At 35.3% G+C, this 17587-nt stretch overlaps 2 protein-coding genes across 2 annotated transcripts; both read right to left on the reverse strand.

The window, feature by feature from the left end:
• Positions 1 to 3051: 3051 nt before the first annotated feature.
• On the reverse strand, positions 3052 to 9509 carry LOC107831677 (2,3-bisphosphoglycerate-independent phosphoglycerate mutase-like). The gene is made up of 10 exons (XM_016659462.2): positions 9340 to 9509; positions 9053 to 9234; positions 8098 to 8225; positions 7317 to 7467; positions 6650 to 6853; positions 5032 to 5456; positions 4530 to 4722; positions 4335 to 4430; positions 4028 to 4183; positions 3052 to 3470 (listed from the first exon to the last, which is right to left on the reverse strand). Exons 2-10 carry the CDS (start codon positions 9212 to 9214, stop codon positions 3306 to 3308), a joined length of 1680 nt encoding a protein of 559 aa, XP_016514948.1. The 5' UTR covers positions 9215 to 9234; positions 9340 to 9509; the 3' UTR covers positions 3052 to 3305.
• Positions 9510 to 13883: 4374 nt separating this feature from the next.
• On the reverse strand, positions 13884 to 14804 carry LOC107807302 (uncharacterized). Its single transcript, XM_016631656.2, has one exon. It carries the CDS (start codon positions 14730 to 14732, stop codon positions 14088 to 14090), a length of 645 nt encoding a protein of 214 aa, XP_016487142.1. The 5' UTR covers positions 14733 to 14804; the 3' UTR covers positions 13884 to 14087.
• Between the last annotated feature and the right edge of the window lie 2783 nt (positions 14805 to 17587).

Genomic DNA, 17587 nt, shown 5'->3' on the forward strand with positions numbered 1-17587 from the left:
CCTCGATCTTGGCCTTCGATCTTGTCCTTCGATCGAAGTCCTCGATCCTGGTCCTCAATCCTGGCCCTCGATCCTGTTCTCGATCCTGGTTCTCGATCCTAGGCCTTCGATCATGACCCTCGACCCTAGGCTCAATTATGGCTTCGATCGTGGCCCTCGACTCTGGGCTCGATCATGGCTTCGATCGTGGCCCTCGACCCTGGGCTCGATCATGGCTTCGATCGTGGGCTCGATCTGGGCTCGATTTCTTAGAGATTTCTGGGCTCGAATCTGGCAGAAGAAATTTCCAATACAAGGAAATTGCAGCAGCTATTGTAGTTCAATTTTTGATTCGTTAACCATCCGAAACTCACCCGAGGCCCTCGGGACCTCAACCAAATATACCAACAAGTCCTAAAACATCATACAAACTTAGTCGAATCCTCAAATCACCTCAAACAACGCTAAAACCATGAATTACGCCCCAATTCAAGCCTAATGAACTTTGAAATTTCTAATTTCTACAAAAAAAAAATCCGGAACCTATCAAATCACGTCCGATTGACCTCAAATTTTGCACACAAGTCCTAAATGACATAACAGAGGTATTCCAATTTTCGGAATTAGATTCCGACCCCGATATCAAAAAGTCAACCCCCCGGTCAAACTTCTCAAAAATAAAACTTTCGACATTTCAAGCCTAATTCCTCTACGGACTTCCAAATAATATTTCGGACACGCTCCTAAGCCCAAAATCACCATACGGAGCTATTGGAATCATCAAAATTTAAATCCGAGGTCGTTTACACATAGGTCCATATCCGGTTCACTTTTCTAACTTAAAATTTTCAATTATGAGACTAAGTGTCTCATTTCACTTCGAGTTCCTTCCGGACTCGAACCAACTAACCCGATATAATATAATATAGCTTAATAACACAAAAAGAAGTAGGAATGGGGAAAACGGGGTTATAACTCTCGAAACGACCGGCCGGGTCATTACATTGATTTAATTGGGTGTACTTGTATTTATTAATTATTGAGTGATATTAATGGTATTCTTGTTGTCTGTTGTGCATATCACTGGTTGTTCCATGTTGTCCTATTGTTATTTGTTTCCTATTATTTTGTATATTATATTGCACAGGTTATTAGACTAGTGAGTGTCTTGACTGTACCTCGTCTCTACTCCATTGAGGTTAGTCTTGATACTTACTGGGTACCGACCGTGGCGTACTCATACTACACTTCTGCACATTTTTGTGCAGAGCCAGGTATTGAAGATAACGGACTTGAGCAGAGTTAAAGCGGGATCGTAAGTATTCAAGGTAGAGCTACTTGGTTGTCGCAGTCCCTTGGAGTCTTTTCATTTCATTGTACTGTTAACTTGTAATCAAACAGTATTGTATATTCGGTCCTCGTGATCATTCTATGTCTTCAGTTAGAGTTCGTGACTCAGTACTACCAGTCTTGGGAGGTTGTATATTGTAATTATTTCCGTTGTTAGTTTCAAAAAAAATAGCTTCAAAAATGTAATGGAAATCGGCTTACCTAGTCTTAGAGACTAGGTGCCATCACGACTCTTGTGGTGAAATTTTGGGTCGTGACAAATACATAATTGTGTATTAATATTCTATATGTAAAATTATCAAACAAACAATTATATGCAGTGCGATGATAAATTAGTGTTTAATATTACCCACAAAAATTTTAGACATGTAAGTATATTTCCATAGAATAAATAAGTTGAATTAATATGTACTAGTATAATTTTGTTCTACTTAGAATACGTTTCAATAAGCTTAGTAGGCATAAAACTAGATGATATCAATTCCGACAAGTTTCAACATTCAATACGATTCATCTAATAGTTCAATTATTAATTTTAAAGTCATTAATTAGTTTGTACACTTAGGTGATAAATTTATTGAAGACACATTTAAACCTTTTGAAAATTCTGCAAGAATTCCTTCTAAATGCATATTCTGTTAGAATATTTGGATGTGGGCTTAATTAGTCTAATTATTGTAATTCAATTTTAATCCTTATTTATTTATGTGTAGGATTAAACTTCTTCGTAGTTTATATAATGAAATAACAATTTAACCAAAACTTATTGTTTTCATATCAATGCAATTATTATAATCATATTCAAAACAAGTGATGCATATGGTAATTAAATTGCAGGTTAAAGAAGATCCTAATAGAAACGTTATAAACATAGGAATGTATACCTGAATTGGAAAAGAAACTGACTACCTCTTTTAGGACGAAGATAAAATTCGGATGAAACAGATAACCTCGGTTAGAACCCCGTGTTGATAACGTGTTAAGAAATGAGAGCACAATAGAACAATATACTAATGGAGACAAAATATATGTGAGGGAGAATGATTTTATTATTTCTTTTCTTGGTGTGTTATTCATAGGGTCAAAAGTTCCCTATTTATAAAGGTACAAATACATTCAAAGGTTTTAAGTTAATGTACTTCTTAATTGAGTACATGAATACAAAGTACGTTAAATGGACAGACAAATGCATTCCTCACTCACATGCATTCATCTCATTTATAACAAATGTGAGAGTTTTTATTTTATTGCTCAAAAACATATTTTAATAATCTTATATGATGGTTTTTTTAAAAAAAATGTATTAAATGACTCATGGTTTTCTTAAAATTTTGTACTAAATTACTCATGTGTTTTTAAATATTTTGTACTAAAAAACTTGAGATCAAAGGCCAAACCAAGATTTAAATTCTATGGGTTTCAATCTTTAAGATTTTAGCATTGAATCCATTCACTCGTGGTTTACACTAGATTATTGTTATTTGTTTTATTGAACCTATTATGTTTTAAAAGTTATGGGTTCATATTATTATTTGTTACAATTTTAGGGGATTTTCACACATAAATTATGCTCAACGTCTTACGTGAATCCAATACCATAACCCTGGATCTGTCCCTTCTCGGGATACACATGCAACGCACGTGACGAGAGACTAGTAATAATAATAAGGAGCATCAAACAGATTATGCATTTCATGCTACATATAGTAGAGGATTAAGAACTTTTAGCCACCAAACGAAAACTTAATCTCAAGATGACTTGATGCCTTTAAAGATTACAGGGGTTTAACATGAACAGTATGTTGTATTCTTCCTTCCATCATAGCTTAACAAGGGCCATGGGATAGAATGTCAACTTCTGTTAATACAAGCTCAAAAATGTCTTATTCAAATAAACTGGAAAGAGTATAAGATGTAGTCATTATCACTTTCCAACTTGCGCCAAAATTTCAACTCCCCTAAAATCTCTGAGATATCTAGTTGTCAACAACCTCAATCAAGCTTGACTCGTAATCACTTGGTGCCTCGTAGCCATGCAGATTCATAAAGGTTGCAGCGACGTTAGCAAGCCCACCAGTAGGGAGATCTTGGCGGAATCTCACACCGGGTGCCAGTCCAGGACCACCAATTGCAATAGGAACCTATAAGGGGAAAAAAAAATATAGATTCCACGAACCAAACCAGCAATAGGAGAGCACACATGCAATGATGCAATTGCTAAGTTAAACCTTTCTTTCGAATTTCTAACCAGTGTTTTCAATAACTCTTTGTATATGTTTCAATAGATTTTCATATTACAAAATCTTTGGAAAGATGACAAAGATTAGTATTTAACACAATCCTGAGATTTACTAATCAGGAGGTCCCCCTTACCCTCCTCCCTACTGGGGTACGAGTTCACCCGAACCCATTAGATTTTGCTCAAACAATATATTTGCGTTAAACATTAAATATGTAGAAATATTAAATTCAGAACCCAGTTATTAGCATTCGAAGTCGTCGTTCTAAATACCAAAACCCATAAAGTTGAAATTATGGCTATGCCTTGCCTCCCTGTACTAATTGATGTCTCATGTCTCATGAAATTAGAATAATGCATGCTGTTCCAGTTTTCTATATCTCAGATCTCCACACGAAAAAAGAAAAAACAGAAACAAAATTAAGGTTTTCATTGCGAAAAAATGAATGAATTACTTACAGGTTCGCAAGTGTGAGAAGTGAGTATCTGAATATTCCCGTTCTTGTCAAGAGCTGGCTCTCCCTTCTTATTTCTCTTAACCATATCTTCAGCATTTCCATGGTCAGCAGTAACGAGATATATTCCACCAACTTGTTCAATAGCGTCAAGGATCATCTGCAAGAAAGATTAAGTCACAACCATTAGTGATGTCCAATGACAGCTATCATCGCAAAACATTAAAGATATCGCAAAAATGTGAGAAAAAAAAAATCACAGGAAAATCTTATGACACTCAGAACAATTGAATCCAAAGAAGCATCATTACCTTGACAGCCTCATCAGCGGACTTGCAAGCTTCAATCGTTGCTTTGATATCACCAGTATGCCCCACCATATCACCATTAGGTAGGTTCACACGTACCTAATAAATAATTCAGAAACCAGGGTAAGCTTTCTATCTTTTTAAAAAGAAAGTCTTTTTTGAAAACATAAACACTCACAAAGCAACTCCATATATTACCTGGTCAAATTTCCCGCTAAGGATGGCATCTCTAGTCTTTTCAGCAATCTCCAGCGCCTTCATTTTTGGCTTAACGTTAAATGTAATCCCACTGTCACTTGGAATTTCTACATACTGTTCCAATTTCTCGTTAAAATACCCGGAGCGGTTTCCGTTCCAAAAGAAGGTGACATGACCAAATTTAACAGTCTCACTGTTTAAACAAGAATAAGAGTTGTTAATACTAGCTCAAAAAAAAATTATAAACTTCTGTATAGATGTTTCTTCATGTAGAATATTTTATTATGTAGAATGGCATATCAATCTATCGAATAAACTCTTAATTTAATCTCTAGTTCACTTTTTTCGAACAATAAAGGCTGTTTGACTTCCAGGTTTATGTTGATAAAATTAGCAGCAGCCTATACAATAAAATCAGGCATTTTGAACAAATAATAACAATTTCAATCTTCTGCAAGGTATTCCAAACAAAGGCACCAGAAGAGATATCACATCAACCTACCTGCAAGCAAAAGTCCGAACACCATTGCGCACTAGGTACTCCCCAGATGTCCTGTCAATCTCTGGAGGGGAAACAAGGTAGTGGCTGGGAAGCTGCAACTCACCATCATATTGGAGCATACCAGCATAACGGATTTTAGGGACTCGTACACGATCAAATTTATCAAAGTTCTCGTATTCAAGGGCCTTTGCGAGCATGACCATACGATCAGCTCTGAAGTTGAAAGTCACAACAGCATCACCATCCAAAATAGGCCCAACGGGCTTTCCATTATCGTCAACAATAACAAAAGGGGCTAAGTACTGATCATTGGCGTTGGGTTCCTGCCTCAACTTTTTAACTGCTTCAACAGGATCCTTGAACTTGTGTGGAGCCTCACCAAGAACTTGAGCATCCCAACCTCTTTTAACGACATCCCAGTCATTCTGGCATTAAATGAATGAATGAATGATAAGTAACAATAGGACATGAAGAATGAAATCCCAGAAAGTTTGTTTAAAGCATGGAAGTTGGTATGATAACTAATGACAGTTGTGAAGGAAAGATAATAGAAGACAGTACAAGCCTGAAGCATCAGGTCAACTTGATCAAATTGACCTGATGAGCACAGTAGAAAAAAGCAACCAAAGAAAAAAATTCTTGAAGGTTCAGAAGAACTGTTTATATCACAAACAACAGAACACATCAATGTCAAGGTAGTACGGTGGTCCCCGAAAAGTATTGTATATTGAAACTCTGCTCTGTTACCTTTTTTTGATAAGCAGCTATGTGTTATTGGTGTCTGTTAGGAATATGATAATGTAAATAAGCTGCAACTGAGGAGAATGTTGTATATATCAATTAGGGCCAATTAGGGGGATCGTTATTTTGACATGTAAATCTGATTCTATCCGATTTTAGGTTGTCCTGTACACTTTTTGACCCCCGATAGCTTGAGGGAATAATTCAAGCTCAGAATTGTCAAAATCTCTTCATCTCTTCATTCATTACATGATATAGCCAGATCTATCCCTATTGTTTGGTTATCCAATGATGAGCCTCTATGTTATGTTATCCACATCTAGTTGTTTAGTTCTGGGCGTGCACGGTGTTTGAATGTACCACATTAGTTGAGGTAATGGGGTGTAGTTTCTTTGTATGGTCTTGGACAATCCTCACCTCATGAGCTGGCTTTTGGAGTTGAGTTAGGCTCCGCCCCATTATATTTAGGAGACAACTATAGACATGAAATGTTGATGTTGAAAAGAGTCGAAGGGGTACAACAACATACAGTTAAAACTAAGAGTGGACAGCAATGAAACAAATTGCTTCTTTGGCAAACATATTAAGATAGAAGACAGTTACAAAAGGAAGCACTGAGCAACAACAACAAATTTTATATGATTAAATTATTCAGCATCAATCATATACCTAGACAAGTTGAAGAAGATAAACTTAAACAAAATTCTATCAAGCCAATGTTAACCAAAAAAGTCTCTTTAACGGATTATTGAAATGAAGGCTGCTTCTAGCTTTACGCAGGGCATTAGAAGCTTTGACCAATATTAGGTGCAGGAGGCAAACATTATCGGAAGAAAAAAAAATCCAAAATGCAGATATTTAAAAGCCACAAATTTACCTCATATCGATCCATGGTAACATACATGCGACCTCCACCAGATGCAACCTGGGCATCAATACCTTTTTCACGTAATTGTGCAAGAGAATTCTCAAGAGTCTCCATGAAGCCCACACTAGAACCATCTAGAACATCACGCCCATCAGTGAGGGCGTGGACACGAATTCTTTTGGCACCATGCTCAGCAGCACCTTTCAGCAACAACTGCAACCAAAATCAAGATTACATGTAGCAATCTCTTTTGGCACTAGAAAATTCAATCAATATACCGACTTAAAGAAAAATAGTACTCCCTCTATTCCACTTTATGTTACACTATTGCTATTTGGGGAGTCGAACAAGATTTTCTTTGACCACATCCTTTGAAAATACTTTCAACTATTTTGAGTTATGAATTATTGTGATTTATAGTACTCTTTGTATAGTTTCTACACATTATTTCAAAAAACAATTGAGAAGGTAACATATTATTTCAAATAATTTAGGAATTCTATGCTCGAATTCACATCAAAATTTAGTCTGTTTGACCCTCGTACTCCGAGAAGGTTCACATAAAGTAGAACGGAGGGAGTACTTGTTATTGACTTTGAAGTGAGTGGAAACCAATAGGTATCTGGAAAACGTAAATCAATCATCACTGTATTGTTTAAAAAACTGATATGCATACCTGCACTTGATCAAGCCTGGAGTGGACACCCCCATCACTCAAGAGTCCAATGAGGTGCAAAGTTCCTTTTTCAAAACATTCTTTAACGTACTTGAAACCTTCTCCCTCATAGATTTTACCAGAGGCAAGGGCCAGATCAACAAGCTTTGCACTACAAAGAAATACATTAGAGACAACAATAAGCAACTATTTAAATTAAAAAAACACCAAGGGAAGAATAGCTCCCTTAATCCAGTGATTGCATAAAATCATATGGAATCAGTTAAGTATAACCAAGTTCTTAATAGCGAATGGTGGTAGAAATAGGCAGTCTCAAAAGCTAATCTGCTTGTACTGCAATGTGGGCCATAGTACGAAAGGTACAGCAATTATGCAGCCAATCAAGGAGAGAAAGCAATTGATCCACGCATTGATGAAAGCTCTTCCTTTGCTTCTGATTTCTGTTTATTTTTCTTTCTCTTTGGTTTGATTAGTTAAGACTGAGTTTTTGGGACTAAACTCTAAGGCATCAAACAAGATTCTGGTCCCAATACCAATCAAAAATCTCCACTCAGTTCCAAAGTACTAATCTCTTTTTTTGCATGAATCATATAACATTAACTTTAAACAACTAATCTCAGACTGAATTAAACAGATAAGAATCCCCCAACAAAAAAGAAAAAAAAACATTAACAACCTACAAAATCTCTGAATACTCCAGCAAAAACAAGCTTTTCAAAAGACAACAACAGAATAACATGTACAGGAATTTCTTTCATATGTACAGAAGCAAAGAGCTCACCCTTGAGCAAAGATCCTTCCAGCACCAAGAGCATTGTGACCAACCTCACTGTTACCCATATCATCCTCTGTGGGCAGTCCCACTGCATTACCATGTGCCTTAATCAATCTCCATTTTTCAGGAGCACCCTATAAAATATTTAGCAAACACCAAGATAAATAAAACAAATCATAAATCCAAAAAGCAACAAAGAAAAAAAACAGTTCCATGAGCCTTAATCAGTCTCCATTTTTCAGAGCATGTACTATAAAACAAAGTTTCGCAAACACCAAGATGAATAAAACAAATCATAAATAAATAAAGCAACAATCTTTAACCAAAGGTATTTAAAAAATAGCAGTTCAATGAGCTTAATCAATCTCCATTTTTCAGGAGCACCATATAAAATATTTATTAGTAAAAACCTAGATAAAGAAAAGAAATCATAAATCCATAAAGCAACAATCTTTAAACAAAAAAAAAATAGCAGTTGCATGAGCCTTATTCAATCTCCATTATTCAGGAGCACCCAATAAAATATTTTTTTAGCAAAAACTCAGATAAAGAAAACAAAATCAGAAATCCATAAAGCAACAATCTTTAAACAACAACAACAACAAAGTGTATTGCCACAAGCGGGGTCTTGGGAGTATACTATGTGCGCAGCCTTATGTTTCCGATAGACCCTCGGCTAAATCATATTTAAACAAAGAAATTAAAAAAAAGCATTTACATGAGCTTTTCCATGAACACCAATAAAAGATTTTTAGCAAAAACCCAGATAAGAAAAACAAATCATAAATCCATAAAGCAACAATCTTTAACCAAAGAAATTAAAAAAAAGCATTTACATGAGCTTTTCCAGGAACACCCAATAAAAGATTTTTAACAAAGACCCAGATAAGAAAAACAAATCATAAATCCATTAAGTTACAATCTTTAACCAAAAAAAGAAAATGAGAACCAAAAATCTTACATTCTTGAGGGAGTCCATAACAGGAGTTTCAGCAACATGGATAGCATTAAACTCATTAGGTTTAGCCTCACCCCAACCATCCAAAACAATCACAGCTACTGTCTTTCCCTTTGGAAGTTTAGGGTGGTCTTTCAATTTCCATGCATCTCCTGAACTTCCCATATCTCAGATCTTAAAATTTTCTTCACCCAAAAAAAACAAGAAAATTAGTACATCAATCAGATCTGTAGGGTCAAATCAAAGAACATAAAAGATATAAACATAGATTTATGTAAAAGAGAAAATACCTTAATACAGAGGAGGAGTTATAGGAAGCGATATAGTAGAGGAGAAGAGAGACCAAAAGGTGTTGTAGTGGAGAAACTAATGAACGGGTGATGGGGGGGTTTTATTGGATTGCTGAGCTGAAAAATCGGAAGCCTACACTTGTTGAACAAATAATAAAAAAGAATATTGTAGAAATTTTCACAAGAAAAAGAAAAGGAAAACTCGAGAAAAGTGAGATTAGTTAGGTTTTACACGTGAGGGGGCACGTGAGAATCTTGAAATAAAATATTTGTTTATTTAGATTTTTATTTGAGCTTAGCTAATATCCATGGGTAATGTAAAAAAAATAAAAATTACACTATTAAAATGTTTTTACATGTTATTACAGACTTACAGTAGTAATAATTTGTCTTATTGTTAGTATCATTAGTAGAGGCGGAACCAGGATTCGATGATCGCGGGAGCATTATAGTATTCAATATAAATTTATTATTGCTCATATAGATTGATATGGGGTATATGTTAATATCTGATTATTTTTTTGAAAAAAATTATAAATATATATATATATATATATGGAGTTTTTATTGAAATTTTTGGATGTCAGTGGCCCGTCAAGATATAATGTAAGTCCGCCTCTGATTATAGGTCTACTTTTTATTAATGCTTGCATGTAACTTTATTTTAAATGATTTGACGTAAATGAATTCAAGTCTTTTAGTTTTTGTAATAAGTAAGGAGAAAGATCTAAAGAAGCATGACTTGTGCACCAATAGTACAGAAACAAGTAAGTAAAAAAGGAAAAAAAAAAATATTTTGGATGAAGAAGGCAAAAGAAAATAAAAAAGGAATAAAAGAAAAAGCTAGGGATGAATAGTTATGGTTCATGTTGTTTTTGAGAAAACAATTAATAAAAATGGAATAATTGTTTTAAGTCAAAGGGGAAAAGAAAGAGTTAAGCGTGAATGGTGATGAATTACGCTGTTATTTTTATAAAAATATTATGCAAAAAATATGTTTATTACGTTTTTTTCTTTTTTCTTTTTAAATAAACAAAGGAGGGGGTATATGCTAATGTGCCAAAGTAGTTATGCTTGACCATCAAGAAAGTGATGTTTTCGGAGGCGGCTCGCCGTCGGGCCTTGGGAATGGTCCAATTAGCTTCTTTGGGCCTTCTATTGGGTCGGATACCCACTTTCTCGAAACAAAATTTTTGTCGCTTTACCTTTTTGGTTGGAAAAATGTGTGAAAAAGTTTTTCGTAAAAAGTGTATGTAAGATGATTTTTAAAAGAGGGGTGGGCGTTCAAGGCAGTTCGGATTGGATATGAAAATATCATTTTTGACTTTTGATTTTTGATTTTTAATTTTCGATTTTCGGATTGAAGAAATGATAATCCAAATCCAATCCAAATAAGCTCGGATTGGATCGGATTTTTTAAATTCGGTTTCGGATTAATCGGTTTGGATATTTTTGGATTTTTCGATTTTGAGCTTATAAGTTGAGATGTTTTTTCTTTTTACAAAAATGAATATCCAAATGAAGTACTCATGTTAAATTGCCTGAAAAGTTTATTCTCACTGCAATCATCCAAATAAAATATTCAAGTAATGAAATTATTATCAAGGAAATATAATACAGACATTAATGAAGCCGATAAGAAGTAGCAATAATAAAACCATGTCCAAATAGAAAGTATTCTGACAGTAACTTTATAACTAATATTGAATATATGAGATAATATCTAATGAGTAGGGTATTTGAACTTATTACTATTGACATATGGATAATGGACTAAATATAAAGAATAAAATTTTGGATTTTTGGATATTCGAAATTTCGAAGTACCAAATCAAATATCCAATTCAAAATCCAAAATTTTTAAAAATTAAACACAAAATGCAATCCATAATCCGTAAATCCAAACCAAAAATCCAAAAATTCCGGATTTTGGGTTTGCCCAAACTATGCCCACCCCTAGATAAGCTAATAAATATTTTTCAAAACTTTGATTTTTTCTAAAATTTTAGGAAAACTTAAAAATCTCCTAAAAGGTTGCTCTTTATGTTTTCCGAAGAGTTGAAGAGACGTGTAACTTGTTTTGCAAAAACTATCAAACGAGCACCAGTTTTTGAACCCCGTTTCAATCCAAGAATTTGAGGGAGGGGGAGGAATGGACAGAAAATTTCCACCCAATTTTCCTTTGACCAGACACTAACAATTTAATTTTTCATATACTAGGGATTTCACTTGAAAAAACTAAGGAGTTTGGTTCTATACCTATGAATTCAGTGCATGCGATCTTGTAGCACTTACGTCTAAATCGTCAAGTAGGAGTTTTACTTTATTAATCACTAATTTCAATAATGTGATCTACTCCAGCGAGCATAATATAGGTAGCTCTATGATTTGAGGCATCTATGTTTTTCATTCTTTATTTTTCTGCACAAAAGAAATTCCATATGGACAATGGAAATTGTAGCTTTATCCGATACCTTATAACCACCTAATAAATACGTGCTATGTACAATAGACGTAGACAATTTTTGTTTAAAACTAGCATGTATGAGCTTACTCATATTGTCGAATTCAAACCCGAATAAAGGAGGAGTGTTATGGTAAACCGACAATCAACGCAAAACTTGATCATTCGAGTGATTTTATGGTGTGCCTCACACAACTGACTTAGCTAGCGTTTGGCAATAGATTTCCAAATTTATTATACACACAAGTTCTAAAAACTATCACAAATACCCAACAGTACCATAGTCCTAAACATAAATAAATTTGATACAAAATTATCATTTTTATAATGAACTACATGATAAACTATCAGATGACCGACAAGACGAAGCAACATCTTTACACGGGCTCTTTTATAAAATACAAAAGTTTTGAAATTTGGCCAAAATGTAGGCAAAATCTATGGCCAACCGTGTCCTTAGTTGTGTCTTTTTTATCCCACACATTTGTGGACCCATATCTTACACATTTGGGTCCACAAAATTCTGGGACCACAAAGTTGTGTGAGACAAAAAGGAGGCCTCACATAACTAGTGTAGTTGTGTGACACACAAAATAAATTTTTTCTGATTGTTGGAAGACTTTGAATTATCGAAATGTTCCTAACTACTCTGTGCAAGATCTGCACATCCATGAGAATCAACTATTTTCTTACAATTCAAAGGTAAGCATTCTGCAAACTTGAGATCATAAACTCATTAGGCAGCAAACAATCCTGGTGCCTTGGAATAAAAATGTCCAAGGCAATCCAGAATTTACAAACGACTCCAGTCCCATGGCTCAATTCATGCTTTGCTTCTCGTATACAGCTCAGTATTTATGTACTGCTCAATATCTATAAAAATACTTGTATTATAACTAACTACCATCATTAACGCTAAACCAAACACTTTATTTAGTAACTAACTAAACTTAAAATGCAACTAACGTCATGTTCCTTCCTTTCTAAGTGGCCATTGCATAAAGTGGTTAAAGATCAATCCTTTTAACCAAAGCCCTAGTAACTCTTCAAAGAGCCACTAATGAGCAGCTAACACATAAAGCACTCTTGAATGAACTTCTCTCTCTTTTTTTGTGTGTGCGCACTAATGAGCAGCTAACACATAAAGCACTCTTGAATGAACTTCTCTCTCTTTTTTTGTGTGTGCGTGGGGAGGTGAGTACGGGTCGAAGCTTGAGGTTTGGGAAAAGCAGCTAAGCTGCCAACACTATTGAAAAGGCAAAATTAATCCAGCACATTGACAAGATTAATGATGGATAATGCCGAAGGCGCAATCCTTGCGTCTGCTAATAATATGTAACATATGTACTATCTCAAGTAATAAACTTACACACATAAAAGCATACAATAATTCCTTTTTAACATAAAAGGACCCAAAGGCAAAGTGGCAAACCTATATTGAGCTGCAAAGTGAATTAGTCATAAGATTAGAAACGCCAAATTGTAACTAATCTTCAACTTGATCAAAATCAGTCACAAACTTCCAGCTACTGCAGTACATTCACTCAACAACTACTCCTTATTATGCCACTTAGAATGGTTTGACATACAAGAAATGCAACCATAAGGCAAAAAGTCATGCAAAAAATGGCATAAATCTGGAAGTGGCAGTCTCAAATAATTAAAACTTTCAAAAGTTATTTATGATAGCTCCCCTTTCCTAATTGCCCGCTTTACAAGTCCATGATCATAAAAATCAATGGGATTAATAGATGTTCTTCAATTGAGACTCCTGCTGAATGACTGGAGCTAAAGCAGGAACCAGGAAGCTAAAATGAAAACACGATGATTTCCAGAGGAAACCCAAATATTCACTTTGAATTCTAAGAAAATGCCTTTTGCAAGATGTAACTTAGTCGAATATTGCTATTTACCTCTTTAATGAAGGATCAGAGAAGCAAACCAACTAGAGTTTCACCACTCCAATTATATCTAAAACTCAATATTAACAATTCTCTACCTTGCCAATTCTATACAGTCGATGTAAAGTCCAATTCCAAGAGTAAACAATACACACAGCTTTAACAATTTAAACAACCGATTGCTCAAAAGACCCAAACCAATTCATTAAGCCAAGCTAAACCAAATACAATATATTATACTCCATTCCACTACTAAAATTGCATAAATTTAAAGACCACAAATAACAGAGTCACAATACATATCTCAGACAAAATTTTCCAATCAGCTCAAAATTTTAATACACTTAAACATTGCAAATCTATAATTCAAAAAAAAACAAAAATTAAAACATTTCATTCAATCGGGCAGTAACAGATCGAAGCTTAGAATAAACCTTACCAGCAGGAGACCCCATAATAAGGCTACAAAGCGAATCCCTAGCAATTTTAATATTCGTAAACGATCCCAATATATGTATCTTAGTATCCGCAATCACAATTCTCGTCTTCGTCGCATTCTCTATAGCAAACTTCGTCTTCCCTCCTTTCCCCGACAATCTCCCAATAGCCCTAGACAAATGCTCGCCACGCAGCGTCTTCACATCCTTAATCTCAAACGAATCAACGTACAACTCGTCGAGACGGAGCAATGCTACGGCATCACACGTGTCAAACCCTAGCATGAAAGCGTGAACGAAGTCGGCGGATTTTTGGAGGTTGCTGATGTCGGGCGTGTCGGGTCGGGTTTTGAGCTCAACCCGACGTTTTTTGAGGTTCATTCGGATGTCGATTTTCATCTGCTCGTAGATTGGATTGTAGATTTCAAGCCAGGCTTTTTTTAACGGAGTGTAGCGGTGCTGTGGGACTGTGACTTTCCGGAACTGAACTTGGCCGTCGGAGATTTCGTGGGCTTTTAGAGGTTGGAAATTGGGCTTTGCCGGTAGTGTTGTCGCCGGTTTCTCTGTCGGAGGAGGATTGTCGATTTCCATGGTTGGCGCAGGACAGAGAGAACAGGGAGGGGGACGAGACTAGGGTTTTTTGAGAGGGGTTTTGAAGACAACTGTGTTGAAACTATATAAGGGTTTAGATTTCTGCTGGATCAGTACTTAAGAGCCCACTACTATTGGGCTTATTTTCAAATATGTACAACATACCTAAAAGATTCTTATAGCAAACTAATACATCATATTTATTATAAACTAAAATAATTTTAAAATATTATTACATATAGCTACCTTTTAAATTTTATAACAAAATACATATTTATTATATGCACTACCATTAAGACGTGAAATACGTCAATTATATTTTTTCTCTCTCTCTTCCAGTTAGCACACGATCTTTCTCTCTCAGCAAGATTTTAGGAGCAAATTTCTCAAAATGACTCCACCACGATTTTGCTCCTAAAAATCGTGGTTCATTACTAATTGGTAAAGCACATGGCTGATTCTTTCTTACTACTCTGTCATTCTTCTTTTTCTCTTCACTCTCCTTTTTAATTTTCGCCATTATTGGATTTTGAGGAAGAAACTTCAATTTTCATCTTTAATGGCTCATTCAAGAACCTCGAAGAAGGTTACACGAGGTATACCCACTAAAGCCCTCAATTTTGAAGGGCCATATTTCGATGTGTGAATCACTCAAGAGGAAGCTGTATTTGCAGGTTCTGCAGCAACCATGGAAGCCGAGAGACGAACTGAACTACGCAATGACCCTGTGAAACAAGTTGAAGATGCGAAATCCTTGAAAAGAACCACAGTTGCTAATGTTTAGGTACACAACATAAATGTGAAAAAGAGAAGAAAAATTAGCGATATTGCTTCTAGGAGCAAGGGAAAACAGGTCGCCAAAGGAAGTAGCTCAAAAATACGGAAGGACAAGGTGATGTAATTTTTTTTTCCATACATGTATTTTGTGTATTCCTATAACCTGTCTCCTTTTAAGATACATGTATTTCTATTTGTTTTGTCCTCATACAATAAATTTAGTTCGTATAGGGTTTTGCCTTTTTTGTATTTAGTTGTATTTATGTGTTTGAATTCAGAAAAACAAAAATTTTAAATACACCAACATTCTGTATCATATTGTCATGATTCAAGCTTGTATTTTGTCTGTACCGTATTTTGGGATACAATGAAAATAATGTATTCATATATACAGGTATTTATCTATATTCGAAGTCTGAAACCACCTATTTTAAACACAACCAAAGTATTGTACCAAACCTAGTTGTATTTACTTTTTTGTGGTATTTGTATGCAGGAAATAAAATTCTTGTTAAACACCCGCCTACTTCATCGCCGCTTATATGTTCCTACACTAACACCGACATAATCTCCAACCTCACTGAAAAAGTTAGTCCACAACTGTAACGACCCGACTTGTCGTTTTAAGAATTAATGCCCCGTTCAGTGATTTAAGGTATCGAGCAACTTTGTAATAAGTATTATGACCCAAGGGTGTGGTCGAGTTTGATTTTCGGAATTTAATTAAAAGAACAATTCTTATTTAAGAAGCTTAAAAGAAAAGAGTTGACCGAAGAGTTAACTTTTTGATATTGGGACCGAAATCCGATTCTGAAAATTTGAATACCTACATTATGTCATTTATGACTTGTGTGCAAAATTTGAAGTAATTCCGGATTGATTTGATACGTTTCGGCGCAAAACATAGAAGTTGGGAGATTCGAAAACTCATAATTCGATTAGAGGCGTTATTCATAATTTTGATGTTGTTTGACGAGATTTGAAGCCTCCACTAAGTTCGTATTATATTTTGGGACGTGTTGGTATATTTGGTTGAGATCCAGAGGGGTTTGGGTGTATTTTTGGATCATTGGTTGAGAGATTAGTAAAGTTAACAAATTTGGGAGTTTGACCATGGTCAATATCGGGTCAAGACGACCTCTTTTCAGTGTTTTAAGTATACGAGCAGGTCCGTAGCGTGTTCTATGATTAAAATTCATATATGGTTTGTGTCCAGGGGGGTCCGGATGAGATTCGGGGTGAGTTTTGAGCGAGTCCGGACATTTCGACACTCTAATATTATTCTGGCACTTTTGGGGGTGCGGACCGCGCATTTTGGGGTGCTGAGGCAAAGGAGAGGTGCGAGCAGAATTTCGCGGCCGTGCTTGGAATTTCGGAAACCGCGACAGAATTTCGCGGACCGCGGTTGGAAGTTCTGCAGATCCGCTGGTCCGACTTCGGAAGCCTATATCTTTTGATCTACAAGGAATTTTGAGATGATTTAAAAAATGAAAGTTGTAGACCTTCGTGTCTAGTGTCCAGAAAGGTAAATAAGTCATCATTTAGACATGTGTAGAGAAAGTTATGGCCAAAATACTAAAGCCTAGCAGTGCAGCCCTAAGAATTTCGCGGACGCACCAGTTTTTTGCGATCGCGGGACCCGGGATGCAGTAGCGCTTGGAATTTCACGGACCGCGAAGTGGGAGTTCAGAGGGTGCACTATATAAATAGGGTTTAGGGTATTGTTTCACATTTTGGACCTAGGGAGCTCGGTTTGTGGCGATTTTTCGTCAGTTTTATAAGAAATTCATCAGGGTAAGTGATTCTAACTCGGATTTGATTATTATACATGAATATATCACTGATTTCATTATTTAATTAGTACTTTGAGATAGAAATTTGGGGAAAATTGTAGAAACTTCATAAACGGAATTGTTTATCCAATTAAACGATGAATTTTAATAAAGTCAACCATACCAATTTAAGATATAACTTTATTGATATTATTACCCAATATATTTGTTGGTATTTGGATAAGGGTATTATTATCCGGAATTATTTCCGATGAATTTTAATGAAGTTATACAATTAATTTGGAT

Source organism: Nicotiana tabacum, chromosome 2 (assembly GCF_000715075.1).
Source record: "Nicotiana tabacum cultivar K326 chromosome 2, ASM71507v2, whole genome shotgun sequence".
Classification (NCBI taxonomy): Eukaryota; Viridiplantae; Streptophyta; class Magnoliopsida; order Solanales; family Solanaceae; genus Nicotiana; species Nicotiana tabacum.

Bases quoted from the DNA above. Each gene is read 5' to 3' on its own strand.
- LOC107807302 (XM_016631656.2), bottom strand. From the start codon at position 14,732: ATGGAAATCGACAATCCTCCTCCGACAGAGAAACCGGCGACAACACTA.
- LOC107831677 (XM_016659462.2), bottom strand. From the start codon at position 9,214: ATGGGAAGTTCAGGAGATGCATGGAAATTGAAAGACCACCCTAAACTT. The intron at 7,468-8,097 runs GTGAGCTCTTTG...ATTTCTTTGTAG, and splicing joins GGAAGGATCTTTGCTCAAGG to TGCAAAGCTTGTTGATCTGG. The intron at 4,184-4,334 runs GTAATGATGCTT...TCTTTCTTGCAG, and splicing joins CCGCTGATGAGGCTGTCAAG to ATGATCCTTGACGCTATTGA.